Genomic DNA, 14,728 nt, shown 5'->3' on the forward strand with positions numbered 1-14,728 from the left:
CACTCAGAAGGGTATTGTTGGTATCATACAGACTGTGTCATGGCCTTGACTCAAGTTCAAGGTCACTAAAAACAATATGCTTTTACTGGATGTGTGGTCTGAAAGAACATGTGTGAACTTGTCAAGTCGGTAAGACAGATAGGTTTGCGTCATAACCAGAGTGTGTCACGGCTTGACGCTCATCTGGACAAGTTCAAGGTCACGAATTAGAAAGTGTACATTATTTTATTGTCTTTCTACTGGCGAAACATTGCAAGTTGATAGGTCCCTTACAAGATTATTTATCACCTTAAAATATGGCATGACCTTGACTCAAGGTCACTGCTCCAACGGAAGACCTATTCGTTGCTCTGCAACGAGCTCGGCTCTAGTTGTCTTTCTTTTCTTATATTGCAGTTATCAGATAGACAAAAACAAACATGTAGTAAAATTTCTCTTTTCCATTATGTGAATTTATATGGCAGTATGTCATCAAAGGTGTATTAATCTATGAGTAATAAACACGGCTCCATATGAAATATGGAGATTATAATTATGATCATTCATCCTAAAAAATTACACAATTAATCTTAAGTAACTGTGAAGCCTTTTTAGTGAAGAACTAAGGTGCTTTTCATCTTTTATTGTTGACAATAACTAGTATATGTAGTAAGAAACTGAAAAATAAACAACACAGTCATAAGTACAATGTTACAAAAAACAAACAAGTAGAACAGCACAATAAATGCAATTCAGGCAGACTAGTACATATCACTATGTGTATTTCATTCTATAGATGACTATAAAAATATCTCTCTTTACATACTTGATTACATGTGTATGATATTTTGTAAATAAAACAATATTCTAACTTTACATGTAATGAGACTTAATGTTTTGACTAGATAATTCAAGTTGATAATAATGATAATGAGTCGTACATGTATTATTCGACTGAGTACGTGACATACGCAGACAATGCGAGTCCTGACCTTGACATAAACTACCGTTACTAAATTTAGACATAAGTACAAAATCATGTTACATAAAATTCTACACATTCTACAAATGCATACATCTTTATGTTGCACAAGGTTCATAATAAATCACAAAGACATGTAACAAACATGAAAAAATTACTCTATGCGGGACTAAAACAGCCAAATATGCCACAAGGCTTGTAGATTTGATGAGGGCGCCATGCCGTACACAATACACAAATGGAAATGGTGTGTAAAAAACAAACAGATAACGGATTCAATCCGGATTGAAATAATAAGGGGGACAACTCAATGTCGTGTAACAATACAGTAACAGCACATTGTCAAAGAGCTTTATACGGTACTGGTATACAGTTCTGCATCAAAATTCTGTGGTGTACTATAATCGGACTGTCTTCCACTTCTAATCCCTCGATCTCCGTTTGACAAAGACGTATATCCACGCTCCATCACACCTATAGATTGCCGATTATTTATCGTGCTTGTATTAAGCTGTTTCATCCCTTCACAAAACAAATATATAATAAATGTGTTTGTATGGATTCCTTATCAGAATTTAAAAAAAATAAAACACACAATCAGAGCTACAGGAGAAATATATAAGAAAAAAATATTCCAAGCAGATCATTTCTTTTTTTATGCATAATAATTTTTAAAATGAGACACAAAAGACTTAAAAATTTTGAGCTAAATACTGAATTAAAATGTTTGCATTAACTTGTATTCCAAACTTTTAATAAAGATGAATGAATTCTTCTAAATGTATTTATATTCAAGTCAAAGTTAAGGGCTTTGAAAATATTGTTTAAGCATACCAATGTGGACATCTGGTATTTTCGTACGCTTCCAGATATTATACCTAAATTGATAGCAAAAACTCTAATGATATTTTTATAAACACAAAATTCATAGGCAAAAGGTTAAAAAACAATTGTTTCTGATCAAATTCAAAGGCCACACTATAAAATAATTTTGAACTAAGATGCTGAACCTGACTCAGTCAACAATGCAGCAATTTCCAAAAATAAAGGAGAAGGTACGGTTTCGACTTTATCACGCCCTTAAAATTTTATGTTTTCAGAAAGTTGTGAAATTTGCTTAATAAAAAAAATGACTATATGAATTTTATAAATCATCGTTCTAGAAACAAGACGTCACTAAATTGTTGCATTAATATTCTAAGATTTTAACAGAAAAAAAGCCTCAAAATGACTCTTTTACGGGGTTATTTGCCTTGCAGATTAGTGTCAACAGCCTTCGCCTATTTCAATTTTCGGATGTGCTGTGTAAGAAATCATTGAAAATTCACATTTGGTAATATCTTTGTGGGCAATGCATGTGATCTATATTGTCTGAAAATCTTTTTAAACTGATAATTGATGTCTACTGCCTCTGTTTACAAAAATACGGGAAAATGCATAAGTTCATGCTGTCAGCATAGGCATTAAGGATGTCTTAAAATGAAAAAAAAAATTGTATTATCTAAATGCATGATGTTTGAACAATTCAGAAAGCATGTCTTTTAATTTCTCACACCAACTTTATATTCCGAAAAATACAGAGCCAGATTTGTATTGAAACCGCACCTGCTTCTTATTGAGTGCACAGTCATGATTGTGATGAATTAAGAAGAAATCGAATCATAGCATTGTTCCTAAAATTTACTTAAATGAAGTTGCATTTGGAACATTGTTATACATTATGAATACAAAAGGCCTTCAGTTGTCCGAAAGAATAATTTGAAAACGTGACATTGTTTGCAAAGGGTTGAAAAATAAGAAATATAGTTAACTGAAACAGCAATATTCAGGAATCTTTAATAAAACAAATCATCGGTATTGAATTCTCTAGATGCAAAATCGTAAAGGATATATTTTTTAAATGATTCAATGTGACATCAAAATAATACTTGTAACATACCCCAGGACCAGAATAAGAATTATGAAACAGCTAACAATCAGAAATAAGGAAATGTTCATCAACTGCAAGTGCTCCGAAATAGATTGCAATATATTTCTGCTATTTTCAGTGTTCATGTTGTGCCCTAAAATATAAGAATTATTAACTATTCAAGAAGAGTTTTCTATCTTTGTTTTAACAAGCTATTGTCGTTGATTAGTTTAATATCAAATTTCTAAAATGACATATATTATAAAGCTTGACATATTTTCATGTGCCATTGTAAAGTATGGTAAATAAAAATATACTCATTCTTCCACAGAAAAATAAATTACTATTTCAACCATTTATTTAAAGTTCTAATTATTTGAGTAAGTTCTACTAAATGTCTAGTTTTGCAGTTGAGTCATGCTCCAAAAAGTAGTTCTGAACACCAAAGTGAGCCTTACTTATCTGTCAGGATGATAGATGAAATTATTTTATCAAATTGCATATGAATTGATATTAGTAGATGAATATACCGAGAGAGAGAGAGAGGAGAGAGAGAGAGAGAGAGAGAGAGAGAGAGAGAGAGAGAGAGAGAGAGAGAGAGAGAGATCTTATGGTGTTTATAATTACTCTTTGATTTCTGTGTGCATGTATATCTTTGCAGTTATGATTGGCTGTATTGTAATGTGATATATATTTCATAATGTACGTTTGTGTTGTTAATTAAGGAAATTCATTTTCCTTGTCATACTAACCATGATTTAGTTCTGTAGACCTTGGCTCCATGGACCTATGATTCCAAAGTTTCAAAGTCAAATGGATCCTTATAAATTCGTTTATTTTTTGTACTGAACATGGTATAACATTTTTTAATCTCTGAACCAAGTAAAAAAAGCATACTTTGTCACAAATGTAAATTCAGCCTCGGTTCTTTCATTGTCTCTTGCAGAGAAGTTGATGATTCCATATTTAGTTGTGGTGTTGTTTTTGGTTGTGATCCTACTGTACGCTTTACAAGATCAATAAAACTTAAAGAATGAAGAATTAATGTAAATGTCATCAATATTTTGTCAAGAACCATCTAACTATACTCTAGAAGAAAGAATGCAATATATATATATATATATATATATATATATATATATATATATATATATATATATATATATATATATATATATATATATATATATATATATATATATATATATATATATATATATATATATATATATATAAATCTTGAAAGTGTTAATACGTTACTTTTTGTAGCTTTTATCAGGCATCCAACTACCGGGTCACTATCAAGATAATTACACGAGCAGGGCAATTTACACAGCCTTCCATAATATCCCTCGGCACAAGATTGTTTACAATCCCATCCTATTCTTCCAGGCGTGCAGTCTTTACAAAAAGGAAAAATAATGCAATCCATGTCAATTTAGATTCTTTTCATAAATACAATCCATTAAAAGTAATACATTTACATAGATATTGTATTTTTAAGTTTTGTGAATGTGAGAAATGATTTTTTACGGAACCTCTGCAGGTATTGTTTCTGGAGTCAAAGTATTTATTGTAACAACATGGAACATGAGATGGTCTACAAATAAACAACAAATAAATATAATTTAGAAGAAGGCTGTGTAAGATATCAAATGAACTGCAAATGTATGTTTTGCCTATTTGCACTTTTCTTTTTTTAAATTGTAAGCTTTCAATGGTGCATATAAGTCATTTACAAGTACACAGCACAGTTAAGGCTACAAAAAGGAGGCAAAGCCTAATTTATACGGGAAATGCTTATTATGACATCACACAAAAATATCAGTTCCTCAAATTACCACAAATGTAATGTTGGCGATTAGTAGAATCGGTATAGGTTCGCAGCACTTTTCACATACTACAAAGAGTGTTGAATAATTATAAATTAACCTTAAATTTTTAACTTGGTTATGCCCTTGCAATATTGGAATTTACAGATGACCTAAATTTCCTAAAATCATGTGACTGTAACATTACGTGACAAGTCTAAATAAGAAATCTAATCGTCTTCAACATGTAGCTTTGAACCACATTACATTTGTCCGATATCAGAAAAGTCCTAAAAATGAAATATATGAAGATAACGAACAGTATTCAGGCTCAAAAGTCAAAAAGTCAAAAAGAATTGTAATACCTTGTAAAGAATGTATTTTCTATCTAAAAAAAATTAGCAGATATTTCCATTTGGCACCTTACTGTACTGCGTATAAAATATAAAATCAACTCTTCGTTAATCTTAAGTCAAAGAGGAGTAGTATATTCAAATAAAAGATTTCAAAAAATGAAATGCCAGACCGTTCCAAAAAGAAAATTACTTACCTTCGGCACTCAGTACTGGATAAAGCAATATTATTTGAAACGTTTAACAATGTCCATATGATCACATAATTCAGTTTCATTTTAGTTTATATTCTTTTGTTTCAAAAGTTAAGAAAAAAATCTTTTTGTATAAAACATGATCATAAGAGAAAACACCTCTTATTATCTCTGTTTTAATGATTTTTAATATCTATTTCGTTTGCCGTATTAGTGCTCTACTTGTCGTTGTATATTAGGGAATGTCTCTACAAGGAAACTTTCCTCTTTACATAGACACCATTCTTTCCGGGAAAAATTTAAAGTTAAAAAAAAAACCCATAAAAAATTATAAGGCATTCTTCTTTAAATTGGAAAACGTTTTCTTTTCATTTTAAATTACTTTTCTGATAAAAGAATAAAACAACAACAAATGTTATGAATAAACACAATTGAAAAAATGATCTTTGGGCAAAGGACGCTATTGTCAGTCAACTTTTTTTTGCATGCGAAAAATAAACTTTCAATTTTCTTTTACTCGAGAATATTTCTCGCCACGAACTATAAATTCCATTGTCGAAACATGCACAATATTTCCTAAAATTAAAAATGTCGTCGCGGATAGATTTCAATGTGACAAATCGCAAATTAAAATTATCAGTTATTACAGTTCGTTTATATAAAACAAAAAGAACATCAGGTGTAAACTGGGTATTTGTTGGCTTTAGATAGAATGTGGTAAATATGAAAATATGTAATTTTCTAACATTTTGTTTTTATAAATAGTTATATTTTTTCCATCGTCACCTTTCCTTATCCATGTACCTATCCTCCAAAATCATGTTTTTTTTTTTTTTTGTTCAGCTTATTTGTTAAAAAGAGTACGAATAATTTTAGAGAACCCGAGGGAGACTACTGACATCTAAGTAAAAAGAACAGGGATCTGGAAAACCTTTTAAAGTCAGCATTTCAAAAATTCTATGGCCGTATAACGACCTTGTTTACAGGTACATAATATTATCATGTCGTTATTTATTTTTTTGAGTGACAGTTGACAACGGATTTTTTTGTCTATCTGATCAATGAAATATGATGATAACGAATCGTATCCAAGCTCAAAGTCCATTAAAATAATACAAATCGGGAGCATAGCAAGGACCTCCAAAAACATCAAAGGCGCTATCAGGTGCCATGGAGGGGTGAGCATCCCCTGCCGACCGGTCACACCTGTCTTGTGCTCCTTGTCATGATTGGGAAAAACGAAACAATCCGTAGACAATTCAGTGTGTAAATAATTACCTAACAATTAGTATGTAAAACCTAGCATTTGATAAAATGAAAGGTTGTATTCGCTGACAAGGACATTGTAACGGCCATAAAACGTGCGAAATGATGATTTCAAACGAGACTGTTAATGTCCTTGTTTCATCAACTTGTTTGTCAATAGTTAGCATCATTTTAGAAATTGTTCATACGTAGAACATGCTCCCGGTATCGAATCAACTGGGAGACAAGAATCCCACATGCAGTTGATATTGCTACATAAGTAAGAGAAGTTGACGATTGAAATATTGAAGTCATCACGTTAATCATTAAGCTTTTTTGTTAGGTTACCATTAACGGTTAGAGCGCCTGCTCTAGAGTCGCGAAGTAAGGAGTTGATCCTTACGTCGGGGGTTCGAATCCCACTGTGGGACGTGGAGACCGGTCCTTCGGATGAGACCGTATAAACCGAGGTCCCGTGTCGCAGTAGGTGCTGGCACGAAAAAGATCCCTCACTGCTCAATGGCCGTAAGTGCCGAGTATAGGACAAAATTTGCAGCTCTCCACCGGCAAGTGATGGCGTCTCCATATGAGTGAAAAGTTCTTGAGAGGGACGTTAAACAACATACAAACAAACAAAAAACCATTAACGTCTTTTTCTAGTAAAATATTCAGATATGAACCAGATGTTTCAGACTCTGTTGTAACTTATTTCGAGCTCACTGGGATATATCGAGTCGACATATGAATGGAAGTGTATCTCTAAATACGAGTTAATCTGAATACGAGTTAAGGGCCACAGCAAGTGTTTTCTTCTCATGTAGACGTTTTTGAATAAACTCTGCTTCATATGAATACAAAAAAAAAAAAAAAAAAAAAAAAATACACAGGGCTAACACAAGTGTGATCGATCGACAGAGGATGATTCCTCCTAGTCACCTGCTCCCACATAAGGGTTCGTTTTTTTATGTTGTGTTCACATATTTGTATTATTTTTTTTTACGAAATTGGAAATCGGTCACTGTTTGCTATCTTTACCTTTTTTACTGTTAAATTCTATGTGATGTGTGAAAATAATGTACAACCATCATGCTAGGCTGATTCTGTTGGCCTGTAGGAAAGATTTTTTTAAACCAAAATGCTGCATCAACAGATAAACTTCTTAAAGAAAATATTGGAAGTGTTTCAATGTTATATTAGTTTGTTGAAATTATTTCGATTTGAAATGTAAGAACGCATAAATGCAAGACGGAAAATCAGATTTAATTATCAAGAAACTTTTATAAACAAAGTACGACTAAACTTTTCTCAAAGGAAATACACATATGAAATAGTTTATCTCTGTCAATAATATCAAACTATATATAAATACAAAGATTTGAGCTGGACATATCATCTTGTTTCAGTGTAAGTATAAATGAAAGAAAAGGTGAAGATAAGAACGGTGATCGATCTCGGAAATTTTACAAAAAAAAAAACAAATAGAAAATAGAGATTTTCAAGTCATTTTTACTTATTTATCAATATGATCCAAAATCTTGCATATTTTATCTCGCATATTCTGTCCTATAACTTTTTATCAGGGCTTAAACTTTCTTGTTGCATGACATGATTACAATACAAAAGTATTATTTTCTATAGAATTAATAAGATATATTGAGAGTATAAATTTATGGATAATTGTATCTTTCAAATTGAATTCAAATGTTTGGTTATTAATATAAAAAGCTTCAAAGTTCAAGTTCTATGGGAATCAGGGTATATTGGCATGTTTTCATCTTCTTTATGAAGATGAGAAAACGCCAGTATACCCTAATTCCCAGGTGTCAGAATTTTCAAAAAATCAAAAATCATTTCTGTTCCTTAATTTTTTTGCTTTCTTCATGAAAATTGATAATATATACTACGAATGTATTTTTTTAGGTTCATATTTGATTATTCATTTTAGATTTTTTCAGTTTGATTTAAAAGATGTGTGATGTAGACAGGAAAACGATATTCTGGCAAATCTTTGGTTGGTATACTTGATATTTTCAATATGCAAAAGAAGCTCGTATATGTAACTATAAAATAGAAGGAAAAAGGAGTCCATGCAAAGAAATAGGTTAAAGCTTTATTGTTAAATCATAACTACCAAATCAGTTGACTTTTCTATGCTTTATTCAAACATCCATTCCACATGATAAATTAACGACCAGTAGCCCTTTTCACAAAATCTAAAGTTTTTACGACAGACTTTAACTTAAGAATCTCTTACAATAAATCTTAAGTGCTTTTCACGAACGCAGATTGAACTTAAAATTTACGACTTCTTCCCAAGAAACAATCTCAATAAGCTTTATAATCTGTAGAAAAGTGGATGAGAATAAATATGAAGCAAAACATTCAACACTTGTGAGTAAAATAAACACTAAGCACAACAAAAATCAAGTGAATCGATTTATGCAAGTAAGTTTGAAATCTGACGTCACAATCACAAATCTGACATAAAAGTAGGTCATACGAAAAGGTTCGCTCCTGAGCTCTTGAGCAGATTTTTGTCTTGACATGAATTAAAAAAATCTGCATAATGTTTTAGTTTTTACAAGAAATTTCGGATTTTACCAAATCAGCCGTACTGAGGGAACCAATGAGATTGCTTCGAGGTCACGTGATGGTCAGTGCTTTGAGGTTTCTTTGTTTACAAAGACGTGCATCTTTATCTCTCTGGATTTTATTGATATTTACCGTTATTCTGACTTTTATTCAGTATTCTGATGTGTTAAAAACTTACGGAATAGTTGCAGAACAACTTCGAAACTTATTCCAAACACTGGCATAATTTCTGTTAACACAGAATGCCTCGCACCGCAAGGCGGGAGCTTGATGCTGGGCCCAATTGTGGGACAAGCACTTCTTTATTACATGTACCCAATTCTGGGTTAGAAAACACTGATAACACTGAGCCCAATTCTGGGACACAGCCGCAGTCGAAAACCAACTGTGGATCTGCGGAGAATAGGAACATTGAATTAGCTGACTGTGAAACAGAATCTCAATGTGAAACACGATACGGCACACATGCTCCATTTGAATCGGGCTCGAAATGTCAAAAAATGACTTCTTCCGGTAAAAACAAAAACAATGTTACAGGAGAAATGAGGGCACCGGCATTAGAGACGTTCCTAGTGATACAGACAGAACTAATGCATCAAATGATGCTTCAAATGAACTATATGCCTAAAATTAACCAGCCGACGGCAACCATAACCCGCCCAATGGAAGAAGAAGAAGACAATTCATACGTATTGTCTGAAGATTCCCGAGGAAATTCGAACGAAGAACCAGACGGAGATTGGACAAAAGACTTAGATAAAATAGCTAATCCAATCACAATTGCGGATGATAACATAGAAGAAAAGGATTCAGAGGACATACTTTCTTCAATGGAACTGTTTTACAAGCAAGAAGAAAATGCTCAGGGAAAATAGAAGATAGTCTTGCAAAAATTGTTAATGATAGCATGAGGACACGCATCGGAGAAACCAAAAGGAAAGACCTACTGGCAAAACACATGAAACCACAAAACTGTGAAAAAATAACAGTCCCTAGAATTAATAAGGGCATCTGGTCCAGCCTAACAAGGAAAGCCAGAGATCAAGATTTAAAACTACAACACATACAAAGTACTATATGCAAAACCTTTTATCCCTTGATCCATTTAATGGACAAACTTCTGAAAGCACAAACGAGGAAACAAGGACTTACACAAACAGATGTAAGTGTTTGTTTTGCTCTGTGTAATGACACCTTTAAACTTTTACAACTGGGGTTCTCAGAGATGTCACAACGAAGAAGATTGTCACTTAGACCAGAGCTGTCTAATGAGTACAAGGCATTATGTGCATCAGGAATTCCTATGACAAATTATTTGTTTGGGGATGACCTGGAAAAACAAATAAAAGAAATAACTGATGCCAAAAAAGTCAGCAGGAAAATCACAGACAAGCACAATCAGTCACAACGATATTCTCCCATGTATTCAAATATCAGGAATCGTTACTCACAGAACAGGCAGAACAGCTATAAGTATGCATCTTACGGACGACATGCGATGAACAATAACAGGAACGATGCCAACAAGAGTCCTTTTTTAGAGAAGCGCCAGTCCCAAAAATTTCAACGGAACAAAAAAGACTAGAACAGAACCCTATAACTGTAAGTAATACAGATACTGGTACAAGAAATATGAGACTGAAAAATAACCCTGATAATTTTACTGGGGGTAAAATTTCTTCATTCAGAAATAAGTGGTCAGAGATCACCTCTGATCCTTGGACTTTAAATGTTGTATCAGGCTATGAAATCGAACTTGCAAGTGAATCCTTACAAAAATTGGTTCCAAGAAACATAAAATTTTCTACTGCTGAAGAAGAAGGCCTAGATAGGGAAATTTCCAAATTCTTAGCTAAAAACATAATTGAAAAAGGGAATGACTTTTATTCTGATCAATATATATCAACAATCTTTCCTCGTGAGAAAAAAGATGGTTGAATCAGACTCATTTTAAATCTGAAAAAATTTAATTTAGAAGTGGAACACATCCATTTCAAGATGGACACATTAAAATCAGCTATAAACCTAATGAAACAGGATTGTTGGTTTGCTTCCATTGACCTAAAAGAAGCTTTTTATTCAGTCCCAGTAACAAGGGCAGACAGAAAATATCTCCGCTTTATGTGGAAAGACCAATTATTTCAATTTACTTGTCTACCCATGGGATTATCTACATCTCCAAGAGTGTTCACAAAACTTTTGAAGCCAGTCCTTTCACAATTGAGGAAATTGGGACATTCAATAGTGTGCTATATTGATGACTGCTTGCTTCAGGGTGATTCTTATAATTCTTGTACAAAAAACGTGATAGACACAGTAATACATATGGATAACTTAGGACTTACAGTTCACCCTGAGAAGTCAATATTTGTTCCAACTAAGGAAATAGAATTTTTGGGATTTTTATTGAATTCAGAAAAAATGACTGTGTCAGTAACTTGTGAAAAAGCAGATAAAATAGTATCTTTGTACAAAAAAAGTACTTAATAAAGTTGAAATTTCTACCAGAGACTTTTCACAAGTCATAGGAAAGTTGGTTGCATGTCAACCAGGTGTCCAATTTGCACCACTATATTTGAAAGACTTAAAACATGAAAAAGAACAAGCATTAATACATGCCAGAGGTGATTATGATTCCGGTTTTAAAATATAAGAATCAGTGCGAGATCTCTTAACATGGTGGATTAACAATCTCCACACAAGTTTCTACCCTATCAATATACCCGAACCACATGTGGTTTTAGAGAGTGATAGTTCAGGCTCAGGATGGGGGGACTACTACAAGGTGACTCTTCAAAAAGAACAGGGGGACACTGGTCTTACACAGAACAACAAAATCATCAATTATTTGGAACTCTTGGCTGGATTCTTAACCTTAAAAAGTTTTTGCTCTATTTTGAAGGATTGTCATATAAAACTATGTATGGACAATACAGTAGCTGTCTCCTATTTACAAAATATGGGAGGTAAAATTCCGACATTACAAAACTTGGCGAGAGAAATATGGCTTTGGTGTAAACGTCGAAATATTTGGTTAACCGCTTGTCATCTTCCTGGTAAGAAAAACTTTGAAGCAGACAAACTCTGAAGAAATTTATCTAAGGATATGGAATGGACGTTAGACAAGACTGTGTTTCAAAACATTTGTGAACAGCTCGGAGCCCCTGACATTGATTTATTTGCTTCCAGAATCAATACACAGTTAACTACATACGTGTCATTTTTACAAGACCCTACAGCAGTTGCTGTAGATGCTTTTAGCTTTACATGGACCTATGATAAACTATATTATATGTTTCCTCCTTTTAGCTTGTTGGGGAGAGTCATTCAAAAGATAAAGACAAATAGATGCAAAGCAGTTCTGGTGGCGCCTCTTTGGACAACTCAGCATTGGTTCACAAAATTACTCCGATTACTGGTGGAACCACCTATTCTGATACCCAAGCGACATCATCTATTAACTCTTCCAATGTCGCCTACCGAGAAGCACCCTCTGTCAAAAATGAGACTATTTGCATGCAAAATATCAGGGAGAACCTCAGACAGCAAAACATATCGGAAGACATTGCAGACATTTTATTGTCATCCTGGAGAAAATCCACACAACAGCAATATCGGACGTATTTCCACAAATGGATGCTATTTTGTGAGCGAAAATCTATTAGTCCATTTCAAGCATCTGTAAATCCTGTTTTAGAGTTCCTATTAGAATTGTACAAAAGTGGATTAGGTTATAGTGCTGTGAACACAGCAAAATCATGTAATTTTTCGATTTTTGACATTATTAATCCTGAAACTAGTCTTGGTAGCAGTAGTTTGATTGAGAGATTTATGAGAGGCATATTTAACAGAAGACCATCTTTACCTAGATATACATGTACATGGGATGTTTCTGTAGTTTTAGAATATTTGAAAACTCTTATTCCTGTAAATACTATTAGTCTTAGATTTTTGAGTTGGAAGCTAGCTATGTTGATTGCTTTATTGACAGGACAAAGATGTCAGTCTTTACATCTGATAGATATTAGAAATATATTGATAAACAATGATTTTGTAAAAATTCATTTCGGTGACTTGTTAAAACAATCCAAACCTGGCAATCATTTACAACCTATTGAACTAGTGCGCTTCAAACAAGATGAACGCTTATGTGTTGTGAAAACAAACCTTACAAGAATACATAGGACGTACACAATCCTTGCGTGGCGAAGAAACACAGCTGTTCATTAGCACCATGGCACCTCATCAAAAGGTCTCCAAACACACAATTAGCAATTGGATAAGGACTGTCTTAGAAAATTCTGGTATTAATGTAAAAATGTTTAAGGTTCAAAGTACAAGAACAGCATCGATGAGTGCTGCAAAATCCGCAAATGTACCAATTACGACCATTTTGAATGTAGCGGGTTGGAAATCAGATTGTACATTTCGAAAGTTTTATAATAAACCATGTAGTGAGGAAAAAGTGAATATAGGAAGTACTATTTTACAAACATACTCATAGTTATAAAATCAAAATGTGTTGCTTTTGTTTAGAATGTAGATGTCATAATGCTAAATATGCATGATCATGTTATGTACAACTAGAATAAAAGTGAACTGTTGCATTTGTTTTTAATATATATAGTACATTATGAATCCTTTGAAGTATTGTCTCTAAAATCTCATTGGTTCCCTCAGTACGGTTGATTTGGTAAAATTTGAATATTAAATGAATATTACTTGTAAGATGAAATTTGATTATAATTTTACCAAATCAACTTAGTACTGAGGGATCAAATGCCCATCCCATACCCACCCGTTGTATATGGGATGCTGGAAATCATCTAGATTTAGTGAAATGTGTATTACTATTAAAGTTACATCAATACTTCCAAGGATCTCTGAATACTGACTGTCACGTGACCTCGAAGCAATCTCATTGGATCCCTCAGTACTAAGTTGATTTGGTAAAATTATAATCAAATTTCATCTTACAAGTAATATTCATTTAATTTTCAAATTTTACTATGCTAATTAAAATATATTCAGTGAAAACCCCATGATTAAATTCCATACCATAAGCGTTAGATGAGGAACTATATTTTGTGGCGGAAGGTTTTTCAGAACAAAATGATCATTTTTTTTCTTTCGAAGTATTTAAAGTATAGTTAAGTTTGAATTACTATTTTCCCATGCAGCCTGCACACAGAGTTATTTTGTGCTGAACTCTTTAATGCTGGTGGTATATTATTTATGAAGTAAAATGTCAAGAATTCCATCATCATGTTTGACAAATATAGCAAATATATTGTGAAAATCCAGAAAGAGTTACCCCCAATTTAAGCTTAAAATGAACACTATTGTAGTAATATATAAACATTAACTCTACAGACCCCTAATTTTAATTTTCTTTCCTCAATATATGATACTTTTAAAAATTCTTCATAAATTCAGTAAAATGTCATTACTTTCAAATTATTTTATTGCTTGTTAATTTTTTAATGCCAGAAAAATGACATTTTTGAGTGCAGAAATTTCGAATAATCGACCATGAGAAGAAATATGAAACTTATTTGTTGTCAAAGTTTTTATGTGTTTATTCAAGATGAAATAAGACTGTGTTTGTTCCATAATTTATTTGAAAAAAAAAATATTGGAGGAAAAAACTTAAATGATTTATT

At 32.7% G+C, this 14,728-nt stretch overlaps 1 protein-coding gene across 1 annotated transcript; it reads left to right on the top strand.

The window, feature by feature from the left end:
• Positions 1-10,242: 10,242 nt before the first annotated feature.
• Positions 10,243-13,602, top strand: LOC133191815 (uncharacterized). Its single transcript, XM_061327547.1, has 2 exons — positions 10,243-10,667; positions 12,375-13,602. The coding sequence occupies exon 2, from the start codon at positions 12,414-12,416 to the stop codon at positions 13,293-13,295; it is 882 nt and encodes a 293-aa protein (XP_061183531.1). The 5' UTR covers positions 10,243-10,667; positions 12,375-12,413; the 3' UTR covers positions 13,296-13,602.
• The last annotated feature ends 1,126 nt before the right edge of the window (positions 13,603-14,728 follow it).

Source organism: Saccostrea echinata, unplaced genomic scaffold, assembly GCF_033153115.1.
Source record: "Saccostrea echinata isolate AGI-Se365-2 ecotype Australia unplaced genomic scaffold, CSIRO_AGI_Sech_v1 ptg000024l, whole genome shotgun sequence".
Lineage (NCBI taxonomy): Eukaryota > Metazoa > Mollusca > Bivalvia > Ostreida > Ostreidae > Saccostrea > Saccostrea echinata.

Coding starts and splice junctions, on each gene's coding strand:
- LOC133191815 (XM_061327547.1), top strand. CDS start 12,414: ATGCAAAGCAGTTCTGGTGGCGCCTCTTTGGACAACTCAGCATTGGTT.